We start from the raw sequence: 21,300 nt of genomic DNA, 5'->3' as shown, positions 1-21,300 counted from the left end.
ATTTGAAGAGTTTAGGTCTGGTTTAAAGTATTTGATGTGTTTAGGTTTGGTGTAAGTTTAGGTTTGGTGTAAAGTATTTGATGAGTTTAGGTTTGGTGTAAGTTTAGGTTTGGTGTAAAGTATTTGATGAGTTTAGGTTTGGTGTAAAGTATTTGATGAGTTTAGGTCTGGTTTAAAGTATTTGATGTGTTTAGGTCTGGTTTAAAGTATTTGATGAGTTTAGGTTTGGTTTAAAGTATTTGATGAGTTTAGGTTTGGTGTAAAGTATTTGATGAGTTTAGGTTTGGTGTAAAGTATTTGATGAGTTTAGGTCTGGTTTAAAGTATTTGATGTGTTTAGGTCTGGTTTAAAGTATTTGATGAGTTTAGGTTTGGTTTAAAGTATTTGATGAGTTTAGGTCTGGTTTAAAGTATTTGATGAGTTTAGGTCTGGTTTAAAGTATTTGATGAGTTTAGGTCTGGTTTAAAGTGTTTGATGTGTTTAGGTTTAGTGTAAAGTATTTGATGAGTTTAGGTCTGGTTTAAAGTATTTGATGAGTTTAGGTCTGGTTTAAAGTATTTGATGAGTTTAGGTCTGGTTTAAAGTGTTTGATGTGTTTAGGTTTAGTGTAAAGTATTTGATGAGTTTAGGTCTGGTTTAAAGTATTTGATGAGTTTAGGTCTGGTGTAAAGTATTTGATGAGTTTAGGTTTGGTGTAAAGTATTTGATGAGTTTAGGTTTGGTGTAAAGTATTTGATGAGTTTAGGTCTGGTTTAAAGTATTTGATGTGTTTAGGTCTGGTTTAAAGTATTTGATGAGTTTAGGTTTGGTTTAAAGTATTTGATGAGTTTAGGTCTGGTTTAAAGTATTTGATGAGTTTAGGTCTGGTTTAAAGTATTTGATGAGTTTAGGTTTGGTGTAAAGTATTTGATGAGTTTAGGTCTGGTTTAAAGTATTTGATGAGTTTAGGTCTGGTTTAAAGTATTTGATGAGTTTAGGTTTGGTTTGAAGTATTTGATGAGTTTAGGTCTGGTTTAAAGTATTTGATGAGTTTAGGTCTGGTTTAAAGTATTTGATGAGTTTAGGTCTGGTTTAAAGTATTTGATGAGTTTAGGTTTGAGTTTGTAAAGTATTTGATGAGTTTAGGTCTGGTTTAAAGTATTTGATGAGTTTAGGTCTGGTTTAAAGTATTTGATGAGTTTAGGTCTGGTGTTAAAGTATTTGATGAGTTTAGGTCTGGTTTAAAGTATTTGATGAGTTTAGGTTTGGTGTAAAGTATTTGATGAGTTTAGGTCTGGTTTAAAGTATTTGATGAGTTTAGGTCTGGTTTAAAGTATTTGATGAGTTTAGGTTTGGTTTAAAGTATTTGATGAGTTTAGGTCTGGTTTAAAGTATTTGATGAGTTTAGGTTTGGTGTAAAGTATTTGATGAGTTTAGGTTTGGTTTAAAGTATTTGATGAGTTTAGGTCTGGTTTAAAGTATTTGATGAGTTTAGGTTTGATTTAAAGTATTTGATGAGTTTAGGTCTGGTTTAAAGTATTTGATGAGTTTAGGTCTGGTTTAAAGTATTTGATGAGTTTAGGTTTAGCTGTATCATTGCTGCTGCCGTTGTCATGACACTCAGCACACCACTTGTTTTCTGTAAAAATAAACTCATCTTATGCAACGTTTGCTGTGTAAATAAATAAAATGCATTAAGTGAATAAATAAATGAAATAATATACATCGCTATAAAGATGGACGCATTTGACTGTTGGCCCTGCCTTTCACTGTTATTTTCAGTGTCTTTCTTAGACACCGTGTCAAATTAAAAGAACTTAAACTTTTAAACTTGAAAACGTACTGTAAATTTAAATCATCAGTGTATTCACTCAGAGATATTTTGCATTACAGAGTTTCATGTTGACTTTAGACAGTTCAATCTAATTTCAGGTTAATCAGGGACACCCTACTTTAAAACAAATCCATCCACAACACAAAGAAAGACATGAAGCACACAAACACAACCCAGAATCTGCCTCCTGAGCTGCTGAATGAGAGATGTGTGCTTGCAACATTGAAGCTCTGTGTGCTTGTTTGGAGCGTCTCCTGAGACAGTGAGATGCTCCAGAACCTGCTAATCAAATCAAGTTCAACATCTCATGAATTCAGCAGACACTCGACCTGCCAGACACCACACCGAGGGTGAGCAAGGAAGAGCAGAGAGAGAGAGAGAGAGAGAGAGAGAGAGAGAGAGAGAGAGAGAGAGAAGATCTGAACTTATGATGCTTTCACATTCAATGCAGGATTTTAAAGATCCATATTTATCTGTAACAATTGCTAATATTGATGCTTGACTTGATAGATGAACAAACATCATTAATAACAGTCTCTGTAGATGATGAAAAAGCAGATGTATACACACATACATACACACACATATATACACATGCACACACACGCACACACACACACACACACACACATATATACTCACGCACACACACACACATACACACATACATACACACACATATATACACATGCACACACATGCACACACACACACACACATATATACTCACGCACACACACATATATACACACAGACATATACGCACGCACACACATATATATATATATACGCACACACATATACACACGCACACACATATATACACACACACATATACGCACGCACACACACACATATATATATATATATATACAGTGAGGAAAATAAGTATTTGAACACCCTGCTATTTTGCAAGTTCTCCCACTTAGAAATCATGGAGGGGTCTGAAATTGTCATCGTAGGTGCATGTCCACTGTGAGAGACATAATCTCAAAAAAAAATCCAGAAATCACAATATATGATTTTTTAACTATTTATTTGTATGATACAGCTGCAAATAAGTATTTGAACACCTGTCTATCAGCTAGAATTCTGACCCTCAAAGACCTGTTAGTCTGCCTTTAAAATGTCCACCTCCACTCCATTTATTATCCTAAATTAGATGCACCTGTTTGAGGTCGTTAGCTGCATAAAGACACCTGTCCACCCCATACATTTTTATAAAAGCATTTTAATCAATTTTGTAATGAAATAGAAATTGAAAAAAATAATTTACAAACAAATTCTAAGCGTGTATATATATGTGTGTGTGTGTGTGTGTGTGTGTGTGTATATGTGTGTGCGTTCGTGTATACAGGTCCTTCTCAAAAAATTAGCATATCATGAAAAGGGTCTCTAAACGAGCTATTAACCTAATCATCTGAATCAACTAATTAACTCTAAACACCTGCAAAAGATTCCTGAGGCTTTTAAAAACTCCCAGCCTGTTTCATTACTCAAAACCGCAATCATGGGTAAGACTGCCGACCTGACTGCTGTCCAGAAGGCCATCATTGACACCCTCAAGCAAGAGGGTAAGACACAGAAAGAAATTTCTGAACAAATAGGCTGTTCCCAGAGTGCTGTATCAAGGCACCTCAGTGGGAAGTCTGTGGGAAGGAAAAGTGTGGCAAAAAACGCTGCACAACAAGAAGAGGTGACCGGACCCTGAGGAAGATTGTGGAGAAGGACCGATTCCAGACCTTGGGGGACCTCGCGGAAGCAGTGGACTGAGTCTGGAGTAGAAACATCCAGAGCCACCGTGCACAGGCGTGTGCAGGAAATGGGCTACAGGTGCCGCATTCCCCAGGTCAAGCCACTTTTGAACCAGAAACAGCGGCAGAAGCGCCTGACCTGGGCTACAGAGAAGCAGCACTGGACTGTTGCTCAGTGGTCCAAAGTACTTTTTCGGATGAAAGCAAATTTTGCATGTCATTCGGAAATCAAGGTGCCAGAGTCTGGAGGAAGACTGGGGAGAAGGAATGATGGTCTGGGGTGCCATTTCAGCTGCTGGTGTTGGTCCACTGTGTTTTATCAAGGGCAGGGTCAATGCAGCTAGCTATCAGGAGATTTTGGAGCACTTAATGCTTCCATCTGCTGAAAAGCTTTATGGAGATGAAGATTTCATTTTTCAGCACGACCTGGCACCTGCTCACAGTGCCAAAACCACTGGTAAATGGTTTACTGACCATGGTATTACTGTGCTCAATTGGCCTGCCAACTCTCCTGACCTGAACCCCATAGAGAATCTGTGGGATATTGTGAAGAGAAAGTTGAGAGACGCAAGACCCAACACTCTGGATGAGCTGAAGGCCGCTATCGAAGCATCCTGGGCCTCCATAACACCTCAGCAGTGCCACAGGCTGATTGCCTCCATGCCACGCCGCATTGAAGCGTCATTGAAGTCATTTCTGCAAAAGGATTCCCGACCAAGTATTGAGTGCATAACTGAACATAATTATTTGAAGGTTGACTTTTTTTGTATTAAAAACACTTCTTTTATTGGTCGGATGAAATATGCTAATTTTTTGAGATAGGAATTTTGGGTTTTCATGAGCTGTATGCCAAAATCATCAGTATTAAAACAATAAAAGACCTGAAATATTTCAGTTGGTGTGCAATGAATCTAAAATATATGTTCACTGTTCACTGTACTAAAATGGCCCCCACAGTCACCAGATCTCAACCCAATAGAGCATCTTTGGGATGTGGTGAAACGGGAGCTTCGTGCCCTGGATGTGCATCCCACAAATCTCCATCAACTGCAAGATGCTATCCTATCAATATGGGCCAACATTTCTAAAGAATGCTTTCAGCACCTTGTTGAATCAATGCCACGTAGAATTAAGGCAGGTCTGAAGGCGAAAGGGGGTCAAACACAGTATTAGTATGTGTTCCTAATAATCCTTTAGGTGAGTGTATATATATATATATATATACGCACACACATATACACACGCACACACATATATACACACACATACACGCATGCACACACATATATATATATATATGTACGCACACACATATATACACACACGCACACTCACTCATGCACACACACATACGCACTCACACACATACACACTCACACACATGTATACTCATGCACACACACATACACACTCACACACATATATACTCATGCACACACACATACACACTCACACACATATATACTCATGCACACACACATACACACTCACACACATAAATACTCATGCACACACACATACACACTCACACACATATATACTCATGCACACACACATACACACTCACACACATATATACTCATGCACACACACATACACACTCACACACATATATACTCATGCACACACACATACACACTCACACACATAAATACTCATGCACACACACATACACACTCACACACATATATACTCATGCACACACACATACACACTCACACACATATATACTCATGCACACACACATACACACTCACACACATATATACTCATGCACACACACATACACACTCACACACATATATACTCATGCACACACACATACACACTCACACACATATATACTCATGCACACACACATTGTAATGATTACCCTGTCTTGTCTCTCTGTTGCCCCCTTGTTTTCCATCTTGTCACTTTTCACTTCTTAAGTTTTCACTTTAGTCCCTTATTTAATTCCATAGTCCACCCTGTCTCGTTTCACTGTTGCCCTCTCGTTTTCCATCTTGTTGTCACTTTAGTCCTTTATTTGATTCCACAACCCTCTGTTAGCGTTCGTATTCACTGTTCATTGTTTACACCTGCCCTGGTTAATTTGCCTTTGGTTCCTGTTTATCACCTTGTTACCTTGTTTGAGTTCTGTCCTTTCATTGGCCACCTTTCCCACGTTTGTCTATTTATACCCCGTGTCTTTGTGCTGTCTTTGTCGATCGTTGTTTGGTGTAAACCCGGTATGTGTTCCCTGCCCAAGTTCTCCGTTTGATCCTTCGTGTTTTAGTTAACTGCTTTATGCTTTATTTCCCCATCGTGGGTTGTTTGTTTGTGTTTATCTTCTGTTTATTCAAATAAAGCCTCAGCTGCGTTTGGATCCGTAACTCCTCGTCTGCCTCGTTACTCCAACATTACAGAACGATCGACCGCACATGGATCCAGCAGCTATCCGAGCCAAATGTCGGCTGCTCAATTTGCAGCAAGAGCACTACCCGCTTGTAGACCACGCTCGCTACTTCCTCCTCCTGGCCAACGCTACTGACTTCCCGGACTCTGCGCTGATGGTCTTCTTCAGGGATAGCTTAAATCCCTCGCTGAGGGAGCAGGTGCCACAGGCAACGCCCGGCAGCACTCTCCGCGACTACCTGGAGATGACCCTACTAGCGTGCAGCTCACCGCACCCTGTCACACCAGCCCCATCTGTCAGCGAGCCTGCCCCCATGCTGGTCACCTTCCATGAGCCAGCGCGGCCCACTGCGTCTGCCCGGAGAAGGGAAAGAAGACGGGCTTCCGCCTCCCGGCCCGCGCCAACCCCGGTCTGCGAGCCTGAGCCCCAGCATGTCACGGTGAGCGAGCTAGAGCCCCAGCATGTCACGGTGAGCGAGCTAGAGCCCACGCATGTCACGGTGAGCGAGCTAGAGCCCCCGCATGTCACTGTGAGCGAGCCCGAATCCTCGCCAACCACGGTAACCCAGCCAGAGCCTGTAGCCTCAGACATCAATGAGCCAGTGCCGCAAGCCCCAAGCGTCAATGAGCCAGTGCCGCCAAGCCCCAAGCGTCAATGAGCCAGTGCCGCAAGCCTCAAGCGTCAATGAGCCAGTGCCGCAAGCCTCAAGCGTCAATGAGCCAGCGCCTGTAGCCTCGACCGTCCCTGAGCCAGCGCCTGTAGCCTCGACCGTCCCTGAGCCAGCGCCTGTAGCCTCGACCGTCCCTGAGTCAGCGCCTGTAGCCTCGACCGTCCCTGAGTCAGCGCCTGTAGCCTCGACCGTCCCTGAGTCAGCGCCTGTAGCCTCGACCGTCCCTGAGTCAGCGCCTGTAGCCTCGACCGTCCCTGAGTCAGCGCCTGTGGCCCCGATCGTCCAAGAGCCAGTGCCCAAAGCCCCGAGCAGGTGCCAGTAGCCACGACCGTCCAAGAGCCAGTGCCAGTAGCCTTGACCGTCCAAGAGCCAGTGCCAGTAGCCATGACCGTCCAAGAGCCAGTGCCAGTGCCAATGGCCGTGACCGTCCAAGAGCCAGCGCCTCTCGAGCCTTCCAGGGCTCCTCCTCCCGAGCTTTCCAGAGCTCAGCCATCCGAGTTTCCGAGCTTTCCAGAGCTCAGCCATCCGAGTTTCCGAGCTTTCCAGAGCTCAGCCATCCGAGTTTCCGAGCTTTCCAGAGCTCAGCCATCCGAGTTTCCGAGCTTTCCAGAGCTCAGCCATCCGAGTTTCCGAGCTTTCCAGAGCTCCGCCTCCCGAGCTTTCCAGAGCTCCGCCTCCTGAGCTTTCCAGAGCTCCGCCTCCCGAGCCTTCCAGAGCTCCGCCTCTCGAGCCTCTCGAGTCTTCCAGGACTCCGCCTCTCGAACCTACCAGGGGTCAGCCCCTCAAGCCTCTCGAGCCTCCCAGGGCTCCACCTCCTGAACCTCTCGAGCCTACCAGGGCTCCGCCCCTAAGCCTCCTACGGCTCCACCCCCAGAGCCTCTCGAGCCTCCTGCAACTCCGCCCTCACGGGGCCTCCCTACGGCTCCGCCTCCAGAGCCTCCGATTGCTCCGCCTCTCGATCCACTCAAGCCTCTGGCGGTTCCGCCCCCAGAGCCTCTTGAGCCTCCCTACGGCTCCGCCCCTCAAGCCTCTCGGGCCTTCCAGAGCTCCGCCTCTCAAGCCTCTCGGGCCTTCCGGAGCTCCGCCTCTCGAGCCTCCCAGGGTTCCGCCTCTCAAGTCTCTCGAGCCTCCCAGGGCTCCGCCTCTCAAGCCTCTCAAGCCTCCCAGGGCTCCGCCCCTCGAGCCTCTCGAGCCTCCCAGGGCTCCGCCCCTCGAGCCTCCCAGGGCCCCGCCTCTCAAGCCTCCCAGGACTCCGCCCCTCAAGCCTCTCGAGCCTCCCAGGGCTCCGCCCCTCAAGCCTCTCGAGCCTCCCAGGGCTCCGCCCCTCAAGCCTCTCGAGCCTTCCAGGGCTCCGCCCTCAAGCCTCTCGAGCCTTCCAGGGCTCCGCCTCTCCGAGCCTTCCAGGGCTCCGCCTCTCCGAGCCTTCCAGGGCTCCGCCCCTCAAGCCTCTCCGAGCCTTCCAGGGCACCGCCTCTCAAGCCTTCCAGGGCTCCGCCTCTCAAGCCCCTCGAGGCTTCCCAGGGCTCTACCCTTCAAGCCTCTCGAGGCCATCCACGGCTCTGCCTTCCGAGCCTCCTCCTGAGCCTCCTACGGCTCCGCCTCCAGAGCCTCCAGCGGCTCCGTCTCCTGAGCCTTCCTTGGCTCCGTCTCCTGTGCCTTCCTCAGCTCCGTCCCGGAGCCTTCCAGGCCTCCGCCTCAAGAACTGTCTACGGCGCCACCGCCCTCAGCTCCGCCTCCTGAGCCTCCAGAGCCTCCCTCTGCTCCGCCTCCTGAGCTTTCCAGGGCTTCGCCCCCCGAGCCTCCTACGGCTCCGCCTCCAGAGCCTCCAGAGCCTTCTAGGGCTCCGCCTCTAGAACCTCCTTCGGCTCCGCCTCCTGAGCCTCCCTCAGCTCCGCCTTCTGAGCCTTCTACGCCATCGCCTCCCCCGGCTCCACCTCCCGAGCCTCCCTCGGCTCCGCCTCCCGAGCCTTCCACGGCGCCGCCTCCCAAGCCTTCTACGGCTCTGCCCACAGGGTACACCATGGCTCTGCCTGCCTCTGCTCACGCCCCAGGGTCTCCTGCTGGCCCTGCCTATGCCTCCTCTTGGCGCCGCCACCCAAGTCTTCGACTGCCCCGCCTCAGAGGTCCTCCTTGGCTCCGCCAGCTCCCCCAGTGGCCACACCTCCCAGGTCCCCTGAACCGGCCATTGGCCCACGACCACCTCCCAGGCCACCGAAGCTGGCCCCTGTCCTGTGGCCTCCTCCCAGGCCTCCTGACCCGGTCCCTGTCTTGTGGCCTCCTCCCAGGGCTTCTGACCCTGTTCCCGTCCTGTGGCCTCCACCCAGGCCTCCTGCCCCTGTTCCTGTCCTGAGTCCTCTTCCCTGGCCTCCTGACCCAGTCCCTGCCCAGTGGCCTCCTCCCAGGCCCCCGACCCGGTCCCTGTCCTTGCCAAGTGGCCAGCTCCGGGCCATCTAAACCGGCCTCTGTTCTCGCGGCCACCTGACCCTGGTCCCTTGACACACCCCCATAGACTGCTTGCCTGCCCTCTCGGCCTCCATGGTCTATCTATCTACCCTCTCCACCTCCCTGGACTGCCCTAATGGCCCCCGCGGACTTCCTGCCTGCCCAGTGTACCCCCCTGGTCCGCCCATGTGCCCACTTGTCTCTGTCTGTTTGCCCCTGGTGCCCTCATTTTGGTTTTTCTTTGTGGGTCTTTTTAGGTCTTTTGTTGTTTTGATCGTCTGGAATCCGATCCTTAAGGGGGCTATGTAATGATTACCCTGTCTTGTCTCTCTGTTGCCCCTTGTTTTCCATCGTGTCACTTTTCACTTCTTAAGTTTTCACTTTAGTCCCTTATTTAATTCCATAGTCCACCCTGTCTCGTTTCACTGTTGCCCTCTCGTTTTCCATCTTGTTGTCACTTTAGTCCTTTATTTGATTCCACAACCCTCTGTTAGCGTTCGTATTCACTGTTCATTGTTTACACCTGCCCTGGTTAATTTGCCTTTGGTTCCTGTTTATCACCTTGTTACCTTGTTTGAGTTCTGTCCTTTCATTGGCCACCTTTCCCACGTTTGTCTATTTATACCCCGTGTCTTTGTGCTGTCTTTGTCGATCGTTGTTTGGTGTAAACCCGGTATGTGTTCCCTGCCCAAGTTCTCCGTTTGATCCTTCGTGTTTTAGTTAACTGCTTTATGCTTTATTTCCCCATCGTGGGTTGTTTGTTTGTGTTTATCTTCTGTTTATTCAAATAAAGCCTCAGCTGCGTTTGGATCCGTAACTCCTCGTCTGCCTCGTTACTCCAACATTACACACACACTCACACACATAAATACTCATGCACACACACATACACACTCACACACATATATACTCATGCACACACACATACACACTCACACACATATATACTCACGCTCACACACATATATACTCATGCACACACACATACACACTCACACACATATATACTCATGCACACACACATACACACTCACACACATATATACTCATGCACACACACATACACACTCACACACATATATACTCATGCACACACACATACACACTCACACACATATATACTCATGCACACACACATACACACTCACACACATATATACTCATGCACATACACACTCACACACATATATACTCATGCACACACACATACACACTCACACACATATATACTCATGCACACACACATACACACTCACACACATATATACTCATGCACACACACATACACACTCACACACATATATACTCATGCACACACACATATATACTCATGCACATACACACTCACACACATATATACTCACGCTCACACACATACACACTCACACACATATATACTCACGCTCACACACATATATACTCATGCACACACACATACACACTCACACACATATATACTCATGCACACACACATATATACTCATGCACATACACACTCACACACATATATACTCACGCTCACACACATACACACTCACACACATATATACTCACGCTCACACACATATATACTCATGCACACACACATACACACTCACACACATATATACTCACGCTCACACACATATATACTCATGCACACACACATACACACTCACACACATATATACTCATGCACACACACATACACACTCACACACATATATACTCACGCTCACACACATATATACTCACGCTCACACACACATATACAGGTCCTTCTCAAAAAATTTGCATATTGTGATAAAGGTCATTATTTTCCATAATGTAATGATAAAAATTAAACTTTCATATATTTTAGATTCATTGCACACCAACTGAAATATTTCAGGTCTTTTATTGTTTTAATACTGATGATTTTGGCATACAGCTCATGAAAACCCAAAATTCCTATCTCAAAAAATTAGCATATTTCATCCGACCAATAAAAGAAGTGTTTTTAATACAAAAAAGTCAACCTTCAAATAATTATGTTCAGTTATGCACTCAATACTTGGTCGGGAATCCTTTTGCAGAAATGACTGCTTCAATGCGGCGTGGCATGGAGGCAATCAGCCTGTGGCACTGCTGAGGTGTTATGGAGGCCCAGGATGCTTCGATAGCGGCCTTAAGCTCATCCAGAGTGTTGGGTCTTGCGTCTCTCAACTTTCTCTTCACAATATCCCACAGATTCTCTATGGGGTTCAGGTCAGGAGAGTTGGCAGGCCAATTGAGCACAGTAATACCATGGTCAGTAAACCATTTACCAGTGGTTTTGGCACTGTGAGCAGGTGCCAGGTCGTGCTGAAAAATGAAATCTTCATCTCCATAAAGCTTTTCAGCAGATGGAAGCATGAAGTGCTCCAAAATCTCCTGATAGCTAGCTGCATTGACCCTGCCCTTGATAAAACACAGTGGACCAACACCAGCAGCTGAAATGGCACCCCAGACCATCATTCCTTCTCCCCAGTCTTCCTCCAGACTCTGGCACCTTGATTTCCAAATGACATGCAAAATTTGCTTTCATCCGAAAAAAGTACTTTGGACCACTGAGCAACAGTCCAGTGCTGCTTCTCTGTAGCCCAGGTCAGGCGCTTCTGCCGCTGTTTCTGGTGCCTGTGCACGGTGGCTCTGGATGTTTGTACTCCAGACTCAGTCCACTGCTTCCGCAGGTCCCCCAAGGTCTGGAATCGGTCCTTCTCCACAATCTTCCTCAGGGTCCGGTCACCTCTTCTTGTTGTGCAGCGTTTTTTGCCACACTTTTTCCTTCCCACAGACTTCCCACTGAGGTGCCTTGATACAGCACTCTGGGAACAGCCTATTTGTTCAGAAATTTCTTTCTGTGTCTTACCCTCTTGCTTGAGGGTGTCAATGATGGCCTTCTGGACAGCAGTCAGGTCGGCAGTCTTACCCATGATTGCGGTTTTGAGTAATGAAACAGGTTGGGAGTTTTTAAAAGCCTCAGGAATCTTTTGCAGGTGTTTAGAGTTAATTAGTTGATTCAGATGATTAGGTTAATAGCTCGTTTAGAGACTCTTTTCATGATATGCTAATTTTTTGAGAAGGACCTGTATACACGAACGCACACACATATATACACACACACACACACACACACACACACACACACACACACACACATATATATATATACACGCTTAGAAATTGAAAAAAATAATTTACAAACAAATTCTATTTCATTACAAAATTGATTAAAATGCTTTTATAAAAATATAAGCGTCACAATTCTGCCTTTAAAACCTCCAAAATCGGAAAATAATCCCACAGACTCAGTGTTGACAAGGGATCAGCTGGACCATATCTCCGACTCAGAATTCACAGAGAAATGGGGGAGGAAAGTATCTAGTTGTAAAGTATAATTTCTCATATTTTGGGGGTAAAATAAATGACCCGGATGTTTGTTGATGCGTTACAGAGAAGAGAAATTTGTCTTTAGGCGAGACGATGAAACGTACTTACAGGAAGCCCAAACATATGAGCTCTGCTCTCAAGAATACACAACAGCAGGAGAACGATTTGAGGGGTGAAAAGTGCAAGAAATAAAAATAAATATATAATATATTTTCATTCTTTCTTCTTCTGAGAGCAGCAGAACTGTTGGTGCTTTTATTTCCTCAAGGATCTCCAATAACAAACATCAAAAAGTGCCCAAATGCTAAAATGAATCCTCCAGAAGCGTCCATCTGGCCCTGCTGAAGTTCAGCATTGAAGCTCAATAAAGCCACTCCAGAATGCATCCGCTTCCTCAAACAGGAACATTTAAATCCGTCTGTTGTTGCTGTACGTGTACGGTTGTGCAATTTCAGTGCCGAGAGCACTTTACAAGTCTGCTTGTGATGGAAGTGACCGTCTCCTCTTCGGTCTTGAACACATTATTGTTGGTGATGGAAAACAGGGAACGCTGACATTAAAGCAGCGCAGCATCGGGCATCAAGGAGGCTTCACACTGGGTAAGACGCTTGGCATTCAGCCGGTCCTTCAGTCTCATAACACCCGTGATGGGTCGAGGGCCTCAGACTCACAGCGGCCCGAGTGACACGTCTGCGGTCCAGACCAGACCTCCTGAACACGAGAGAGTGTGACAAAAAAAACACTTCAAAACAGGAAGTAAGCCACTTTTAATACTGACTTGACAGAGCAAACACACTGTTGGTCTACGGGATTATAGTTTCCAAAATCCCTAAACCAAGACCAAACGTTCTCACTAGACGTCATCCTGAGCTTTCATGATACATCCACCAAAGTTCAGACAGTTCCGACTCGGGTTGCCATGACTTCTCTGTGATCGCAGGTCTTGTTACATCTATAGTCTGTTTTTCTTTTCTCCCTGTAAAGTGATCAATGAGGCATAATTAGCCTAATACGGGACCGGGTGTGTAGGATCACGACCCGGCCCCGCCCTCCGCCCTGCCACATTCCTCCCTCATTCTCTCAGGCTGGGCAGCCCCCGGTCTGACGTACATCCCCCCACCCCTTTCCCTGGGACAGGGCGTGCTTTATGTCTAGTCTACCGGCAGGTCATCCCCATCTACCTGGACGAGGGAGGGGACAAGGGGAGGGAAACAGAAATAATAAAAATGGGGGGTACTTCATGTAACCGTGTAGTACCCCCCCAAAAACACTGTAAAATTTAAAAGAGGGAAAAGGCAAACGCAGAGTGACAGTGTGTGTGTGTGTGAGAGAGAGAGAGAGAGAGAGAGAGAGAGAGAGAGAGAGAGAGAGAGAGAGAGATGAAAAAAAACCTCGGCAGTTCCCCTCTATCGGACGACAGCCGTGCCTCTCCGGGCGGATCAGAGGAAGTCCTCCAGACCCTGGCGGGCGGAACTCCCCGCCGCGTTCTCGGGGAACAGAAGGGGTCTCCCTCGCCCCTGGCAGCGGTTCTCCAGCTCCAGGCGGTCGCCAGTGAGCCCCTCCCCGCTCGCGGTCGGTGGTCTTAAACCCTGGCGCGTTTCAGTGGCTGTTAGGTGTCTCCCCTTCTCCCCTCGCGGTCGGCGGCTGCTCCGTTGGGGTGGACGGTAGTGGCGAGAACTCTACTACGGCGTATCCCTCCTCCTTCCCGGGCATCGGCACCAGTGTAACGGGATCAATGGAAAGGAGGAGGCGAGAACAGACTTCACGATATAAATAATAGTTTAATGAGAAACTTAAAAGAAGACACAAACACACACATGACGGACATGTCCATTAACGATCTCTCTCTCCCGCACGATCCTCGCAACACAACGACTTTAAGCTCGCATTATAATGACTTTAATCTCGAGATGGCTTTATTTTTTTATCCTCTTCCGTAGTTCTGAAACTGGTAAATAAAAAAAATTAAAAATAAATAAGGGGTCAAATATTTTGCGCATTCAAATTTGTATTTTTTTTTACAATTGACAGATTTTAATTTCATAACAAAATTACATCAAATTGAATCTAAAAATCTTTAAAAAAAATAAAAAATTATATAAAAAAAAAAGATTTTAAATTCCATAAAAAAATCAATTTATTTTTTATTTAATATTGTTAAAAAAAAAAAAATCAATTTGATGGAATTTTGTTATGAAACTGGTAAATAAAAACAAATAAAAAAATATATAAAAGGGGTAAAATATTTTGCGCACATTCAATTTTTTTTTTTTTAACGATTAATGCATTTTAATTTCAGAACAAAATTACATCAAATTGAATCTAAAAATCTAAAATAAAATAAAAATATTATTAAAAGAATTCTATAAAAAAATCTAGTTATTTGTATTAAATATGGTTAAAAATGTATTTAATTTGATGGAATTTTGTTTTAAAATTGAAATGCTCAATTCTTAAAAATAGGCTAAAACATGTACATTGAGTGTACACAGAATGTATATTCTGCCTAAAACATATTTTAAGACTTGCGCAAATTTAATCCAGAAACGTTTAACTAAATATATACAGGTGAAACTCGAAAAATTAGAATATCGTGCAAAAGTTCATTAATTTCAGTAATTCAACTTAAAAGGTGAAACTAATATATTATATAGACTCATTACAAGCAAAGTAAGATATTTCAAGCCTTTATTTGATATAATTTTGATGATTATGGCTTACAGCTTATGAAAACCCCAAATTCAGAATCTCAGAAAATTAGAATATTACATGAAATCAATAAAAAAAAGGATTTTAAATACAGAAATGTCGGCCCTCTGAAAAGTATAATCATGCATATGTACTCAGTACTTGGTTTGGGCCCCTTTTGCATTAATTACTGCCTCAATGTGGCGTGGCATGGATGCTATCAGCCTGTGGCACTGCTGAGGTGTTATGGAAGACCAAGATGCTTCAATAGCGGCCTTCAGCTCTTCTGCATTGTTTGGTCTCATGTCTCTCATCTTTCTCTTGGCAATGCCCCATAGATTCTCTATGGGGTTCAGGTCAGGCGAGTTTGCTGGCCAATCAAGCACAGTAATACCATGGTCACTGAACCAGGTTTTGGTACTTTTGGCAGTGTGGGCAGGTGCCAAGTCCTGCTGGAAAATGAAGTCAGCATCTCCATAAAGCTTGTCTGCTGAAGGAAGCATGAAGTGCTCTAAAATGTCCCGGTAGGCGGCTGCGTTGACTCTGGACTTAATAAAGCACAGTGGACCAACACCAGCCGATGACATGGCTCCCCAAACCAACACAGACTGTGGAAACTTCACACTGGACTTCAAGCATCTTGGATTGTGTGCCTCTCCATTCTTCCTCCAGACTCTGGGACCTTGGTTTCCAAATGAGATGCAAAATTTGCTCTCATCAGAAAAGAGGACTTTGGACCACTGAGCAACAGACCAGTTCTTTTTTTCTTTAGCCCAGGTAAGACGTTTGACATTTGAAGCCCATGTCCAGGACCCGTCTGTGTGTGGTGGCTCTTGATGCAGTAACTCCAGCCTCAGTCCACTCCTTGTGAAGCTCCCCACACATTTGAATGGCCTTTTCCTGACAATCCTCTCCAGGCTACGGTCATCCCTGCTGCTTGTGCACCTTTTTCTTCCACACTTTTCCCTTCCACTTAACTTTCTATTAATGTGCTTTGATACAGCACTTTGAGAACATCCAACTTCTTTTGCAATTACCTTTTGAGGCTTTCCCTCCTTGTGGAGGGTGTCAATGATGGTTTTCTGCACAACTGTCAGGTCAGCAGTCTTCCCCATGATTGTGAATTCAACTGAACCAGACTGAGAGACCATTTAAAGGCTCAGGAACCCTTTGTAGGTGTTTAGCTGATTAGAGTGTGACACTTTGAGCTACAATACTGAACCTTTTCACAATATTCTAATTTTCTGAGATTCTGAATTTGGGGTTTTCATAAGCTGTAAGCCATAATCATCAAAATTATATCAAATAAAGGCTTGAAATATCTTACTTTGCTTGTAATGAGTCTATATAATATATTAGTTTCACCTTTTAAGTTGAATTACTGAAATTAATGAACTTTTGCACGATATTCTAATTTTTCGAGTTTCACCTGTATATATGAGACACGACACTTGTGCCAGGCTATGTGCACCTTGAGGCCACGTTAAGTGTCGAAAGCCTGCTGACAGGAGGTCACGGGGCAGACCCAGATGCCACAGGTCAACTGACTGATGGACCACCTGTGCCCCCCTACTGTGCCAACTTGCTGTGCTTTAGCCATCAGGCGCGCTGCTTATTGTTGCGAGCGTCGATCCTCCGCCCTCCGTTGTTGTTGTTGGAGGTGCGACTGCCTCCAACTGGCCAGTAGCGTCCTCCACGAGCCTTCTCCACAGAGGCCATTCTTGACACAGCTGGTACCCGTCAGTGTCAAGTCCACTCACATCCTCCTGTACCACATCACTCCATCTCCTCTCTAGCCCATGCTGTGCCCACTTAGCCCCCTCAATCCAGTCGAAAAAAAAAGCCGTTTAGGCATGCGGTGGCCGGGCATGCAGCCTTGCCTGCCGGAGGAGCTCGATGATGGGACTTTGTGAGCTCCACACACAATCAAACCGGTTTAAACCCAGGATGGATCGTAGGCAGGCCAGCCTAAATGTTCCATTAACGAATGACTACACCAGCGTGCTCATATTCAGTAAAACAGCACTTTTTTGTTCTTGCTTTAATAAGCTCTATAATAATAATAATAATAATAATACTCTATAATAGTGCACCCGCATAAAGCTCGACCTTCACCTGAGCTGTTGAAGGTGATGCTCGGGGCATCTGTACTCTCGCCCACCCTAACAGACTCCAGGAGGCTGCAGTGGCGTGATGTCCCGATGGGAGGATGTCTTGAGGAAGGATGCGTCCAGTGATGCTTTCAACAAGCACCACGGCACAATAATTCCACGGTCAGTGTATGATAAGAACTTTATTAAAATCTTTATATCATTACATGTGTTACATTCAATATCCAATGTCTCTTTTGGACACATCTTGTACATGATTGGCATAAATACAAACAAGCGTTCATTTCTTGTCATCCCTAATCAATAGTATAAGATGAGTGAGCGAACTTCACACCCGCATATTTACATAGAAAGTCAAACTTTATACAAAGTCCACGCCGTCAATATTTACACACGTTAAAGAGGAAAGAGACGCCCCATCCGACCATTTGAACGTCCCATACGGTGCATGTTGGTCTCCACAGTTCGATTCTTACAAAAACAGTAGCGTTATCGGAGAACTGCGAAGTGACCATAAAAATGGGACGTGAAATTCAATCCTAGAATTGTTCTTACGAAAAAAGCACGTTGTGAAATGACCGAATTGCACTGTATATAAAAGGTGTTTTCGAAGAAATTTAGGATAGGAACGAGAACGGCAGAAAAAAAACGTGATGCCAACATAACGTCAAAAGACATGAAACGCCGTTTGGGCGAATCCATGTTGGTTTTGGCGGTTAAACAAAAAAAATTATTCTGGCCGATAGTAGTCGTGAAAAAATAAAATTGCATAACATCGTTTCTGACGTCCAGCAGAAATGTACTTTATATTTAACAACTGAAAATAAATGAAAAGCCCTTATAACGTCATTTAAAAACGCATTGTGAGTGAGCGGCGACTAGCCAATCATGGCTAAACGTTTGTCAAAATCGTGTCGGGAAACGCTCGTATTTCGTCCGCTTTAGCAATTAACAAATCGCCATCAAAATCCCTTTGGAGGATTTCAGAAACGAGACCCGATTAAAGCTTAACGTTCTCATTCCTCATCGTCCGCCGACGATAAAACGTGACGCAATCTCCAGAAAAAGCGACTGAATTGACCTGGCCACGTTAAACATATAGAACGAGACATGTGACCTGACGGCGATATACACGCGCACGTTTGGAGGAAGGAAGCTACTGCCGTTGCCATGGCGATTAGTGTTCATTTGTAATAAGTGCTTTCAGAGTGAAGACAGTCACAGTCCTTGATGTGTAAAATAACAGATTAAATAAAAAAAAAAAAGGCAATTTATTGTGAATTACAGTCATGACGTGAATCCCACGAAACACGTCAAGAACATGTCTGGTCACGTTTCACCAATAAATAAAAAGACAGACAATTTGATATTAGATACCCTATAAAAGTCAAGTTTGCATAATTGAAATTAAGCCTTTTTTTGCATTATGACAATAAGCACATCGATTAATTATCCATGTACTGTATGCATTATGTATACATTTATATATCATAGACTATTCCAGAAATGAGAATCAATGTGCTTAACGGTCATCAAAATGATGTCACAATGCATTCGATATTATTGGACTAAACAACATATTTATTTCTTTTCATTTTGAGATCAAAAATCAGCTGGACACGTTTAGGTGAGATTCGTAGAGAAATATATAATGCATATTCAGATCCGTGTTTGTGCATACGCCAGTTGACGTAAGACGGCGTGACTCCTCTTCGCCGATGATCCACGTTTGCGTTTAAGGGTTGAGGCGGTTCTCATTGACCTCTAGAAACAGGGAGGTGTAAAACTCCGGCTCGAGCTGTTTGTTACGATAACGGTTCACGATTTCGGCGATTTTCTGTTTCCGTCGCACATGGGGCGGGCTGTACGAGTCGCTTTCCAGACGCTTCCGTCGACATGCGTTTATCACCGTCTGACGCACCAGGAAACCTGCAGAGAGAGAGAGAGAGGTAGGTAGAGGTAGATAGAGAGAGGTAGAGAGAGAGAGAGGGGTATAAAGAGAGGTATAGAGAGAGAGATAGAGAGGTAGAGATGAGGTAGTGAGAGAGAGATAGAGGTATAGAGAGAGAGATAGAGAGGTAGGTAGAGGTAGATAGAGAGAGGTAGAGAGAGAGAGAGGGGTATAAAGAGAGGTATAGAGAGAGAGATAGAGAGGTAGAGATGAGGTAGTAAGAGAGAGATAGAGGTATAGAGAGAGAGATAGAGAGGTAGAGATGAGGTAGTAAGAGAGATAGAGGTAGAGAGAGAGGTAGAGAGATAGAGAGGGGTATAGAGAGAGATAGAGATAGAGAGAGAGTAGAGGTAGAGAGAGAGGTAGAGAGATAGAGGTAAAGATAGAGGTAGAGGTAAAGAGAGGTAGAGAGAGAGAGAGAGAGAGAGAGAGATAGAGGTAAAGATAGAGGTAGAGAGAGGTAGAGGTAGAGAGAGAGAGAGAGATAGAGGTAAAGATAGAGGTAGAGAGAGGTAGAGGTAGAGAGAGAGAGAGATAGAGGTAGAGAGATAGAGGTAAAGATAGAGGTACAAAAACAAATGAATCATGATTTTAGACTTTAGTTTTAACCACAACTGAATTGTATTTAAATTTAAAGTATGAAAAAAAAAAACTGAAATTCATACCCAATACCAACAAACACAAAATAATGAGTATTTCCCTTTTATTTTAATATATGAATTACCATCAATATAAACTATTTTATTTAACATGTTAACTTTATTTTACAAGCAGCTCTATTTTCCCAGAATGCTCGACTTTACTCAATATAATCAGTTTTGGGACCAAAATTATTTATTCTCCATTTAAATGACATCTTTACAGTATCTACAATGTTGAAATGTATAATGTTCGCTGATGACACAAATATCTTTTGCTCTGGAAAAAATATGGATGAATTATTGCAACTGGTAGAAAAAGAATTAATTGTGTTAAAGAAGTGGTTAGACTATAATAAGTTATCTTTAAATGAAAATAAAACTAAATTTAATGATACTTTCTGGTCATAGGACTCATAGCAATTCTAAGTCACATTTAAATGGAGTTGAAATTGAAAGAGTCTATGAAACCAAATTTCTAGGTGTGATCTTAGATAATAAACTTATTATCTGCATATTGAATACATTAGAAGGTAGCAAAATCAGTAGGAATATTGTATAAAACAAAAGATCTAATAAATCAAATGGGTTTGAGTATTATATATTCCTCCTTAGTAATGCCTTACTTGTCATATTGTTCAGAAATATGGGGAAATGCAAATAAAACAAATATAGTTGTATTAATTAAGTTACAAAAAAGAGCTATTAGACTTATTAATAAAGTAGGATATCGCAAACCAACTAACAAACTCTGTATTCAAAGTAATACCTTAAAATTTACAGATATTGTATATATAAAAATATTGGAAATAATGTATAGAGCACTTAATAAAAGTCTCCCATCTGGTATTCAGAAATGATTTAAGTTAAGAGGCCTGTTTATGTTTGAAAGTGGAAAAGAAAGAACTAATGTAAAATCTAGATGTGTATCAGTTATGGGTGTGAAATTATGTACTTCTCTGTCTAGCTTTAAAAGATCTTTAAAAAAGAAAATTGTTAATGAGTATTTAGTTAGTATGTAAATTTTGTTAATATTATGTAAAAAAAAAAAATGTATGTGCAGTATTGTATAATTATGTATTCTGTTTTTGTATAATTTATAATGCTGATTCTTCAGGTATATGGTTAAATGGGGTAGGAAAACATAAGCCTCGGCTTCAGCCTACTCTTTTTTTTTTGGGTATTTCATTGTAAATTTACCAGAAAAAATAAATAAATAAATAAAAAAATAAAAAATATAATCAACAGACTCATATAATATATTAATATACAGTTAACTGAACATTAAAAAAAGAAATGTTGTGTACAATTAATGGTGCTGTATTGAAAATATAAATGCCTTTATATGATTTAACGAATTAATTTGGACCGAACTGCAACTTAGTTTAGAGAAATGTGTCTTTTTAGACAGTATTCTACATTAGGACTCTAAAGTCAAATTAATG

At 43.6% G+C, this 21,300-nt stretch overlaps 1 protein-coding gene across 4 annotated transcripts in view; it reads right to left on the bottom strand.

The window, feature by feature from the left end:
- Nucleotides 1-17,439: 17,439 nt before the first annotated feature.
- The window catches only part of LOC127653909 (ral GTPase-activating protein subunit beta-like), a 46,453-nt gene continuing 42,592 nt past the window's right edge, over nt 17,440-21,300 (bottom strand). For all 4 annotated transcript variants that reach the window (XM_052140756.1, XM_052140757.1, XM_052140758.1 and 1 more), the window contains exon 30: nt 17,440-19,195. In XM_052140756.1, the coding sequence (XP_051996716.1) occupies nt 19,002-19,195 (194 nt within the window). In that variant the 3' untranslated portion in view covers nt 17,440-19,001. The remainder of the gene's footprint in view (nt 19,196-21,300) is intronic.

Source organism: Xyrauchen texanus, chromosome 13, assembly GCF_025860055.1.
Source record: "Xyrauchen texanus isolate HMW12.3.18 chromosome 13, RBS_HiC_50CHRs, whole genome shotgun sequence".
Lineage (NCBI taxonomy): Eukaryota > Metazoa > Chordata > Actinopteri > Cypriniformes > Catostomidae > Xyrauchen > Xyrauchen texanus.
This window is presented reverse-complemented; position numbering and strand designations above follow the sequence as displayed.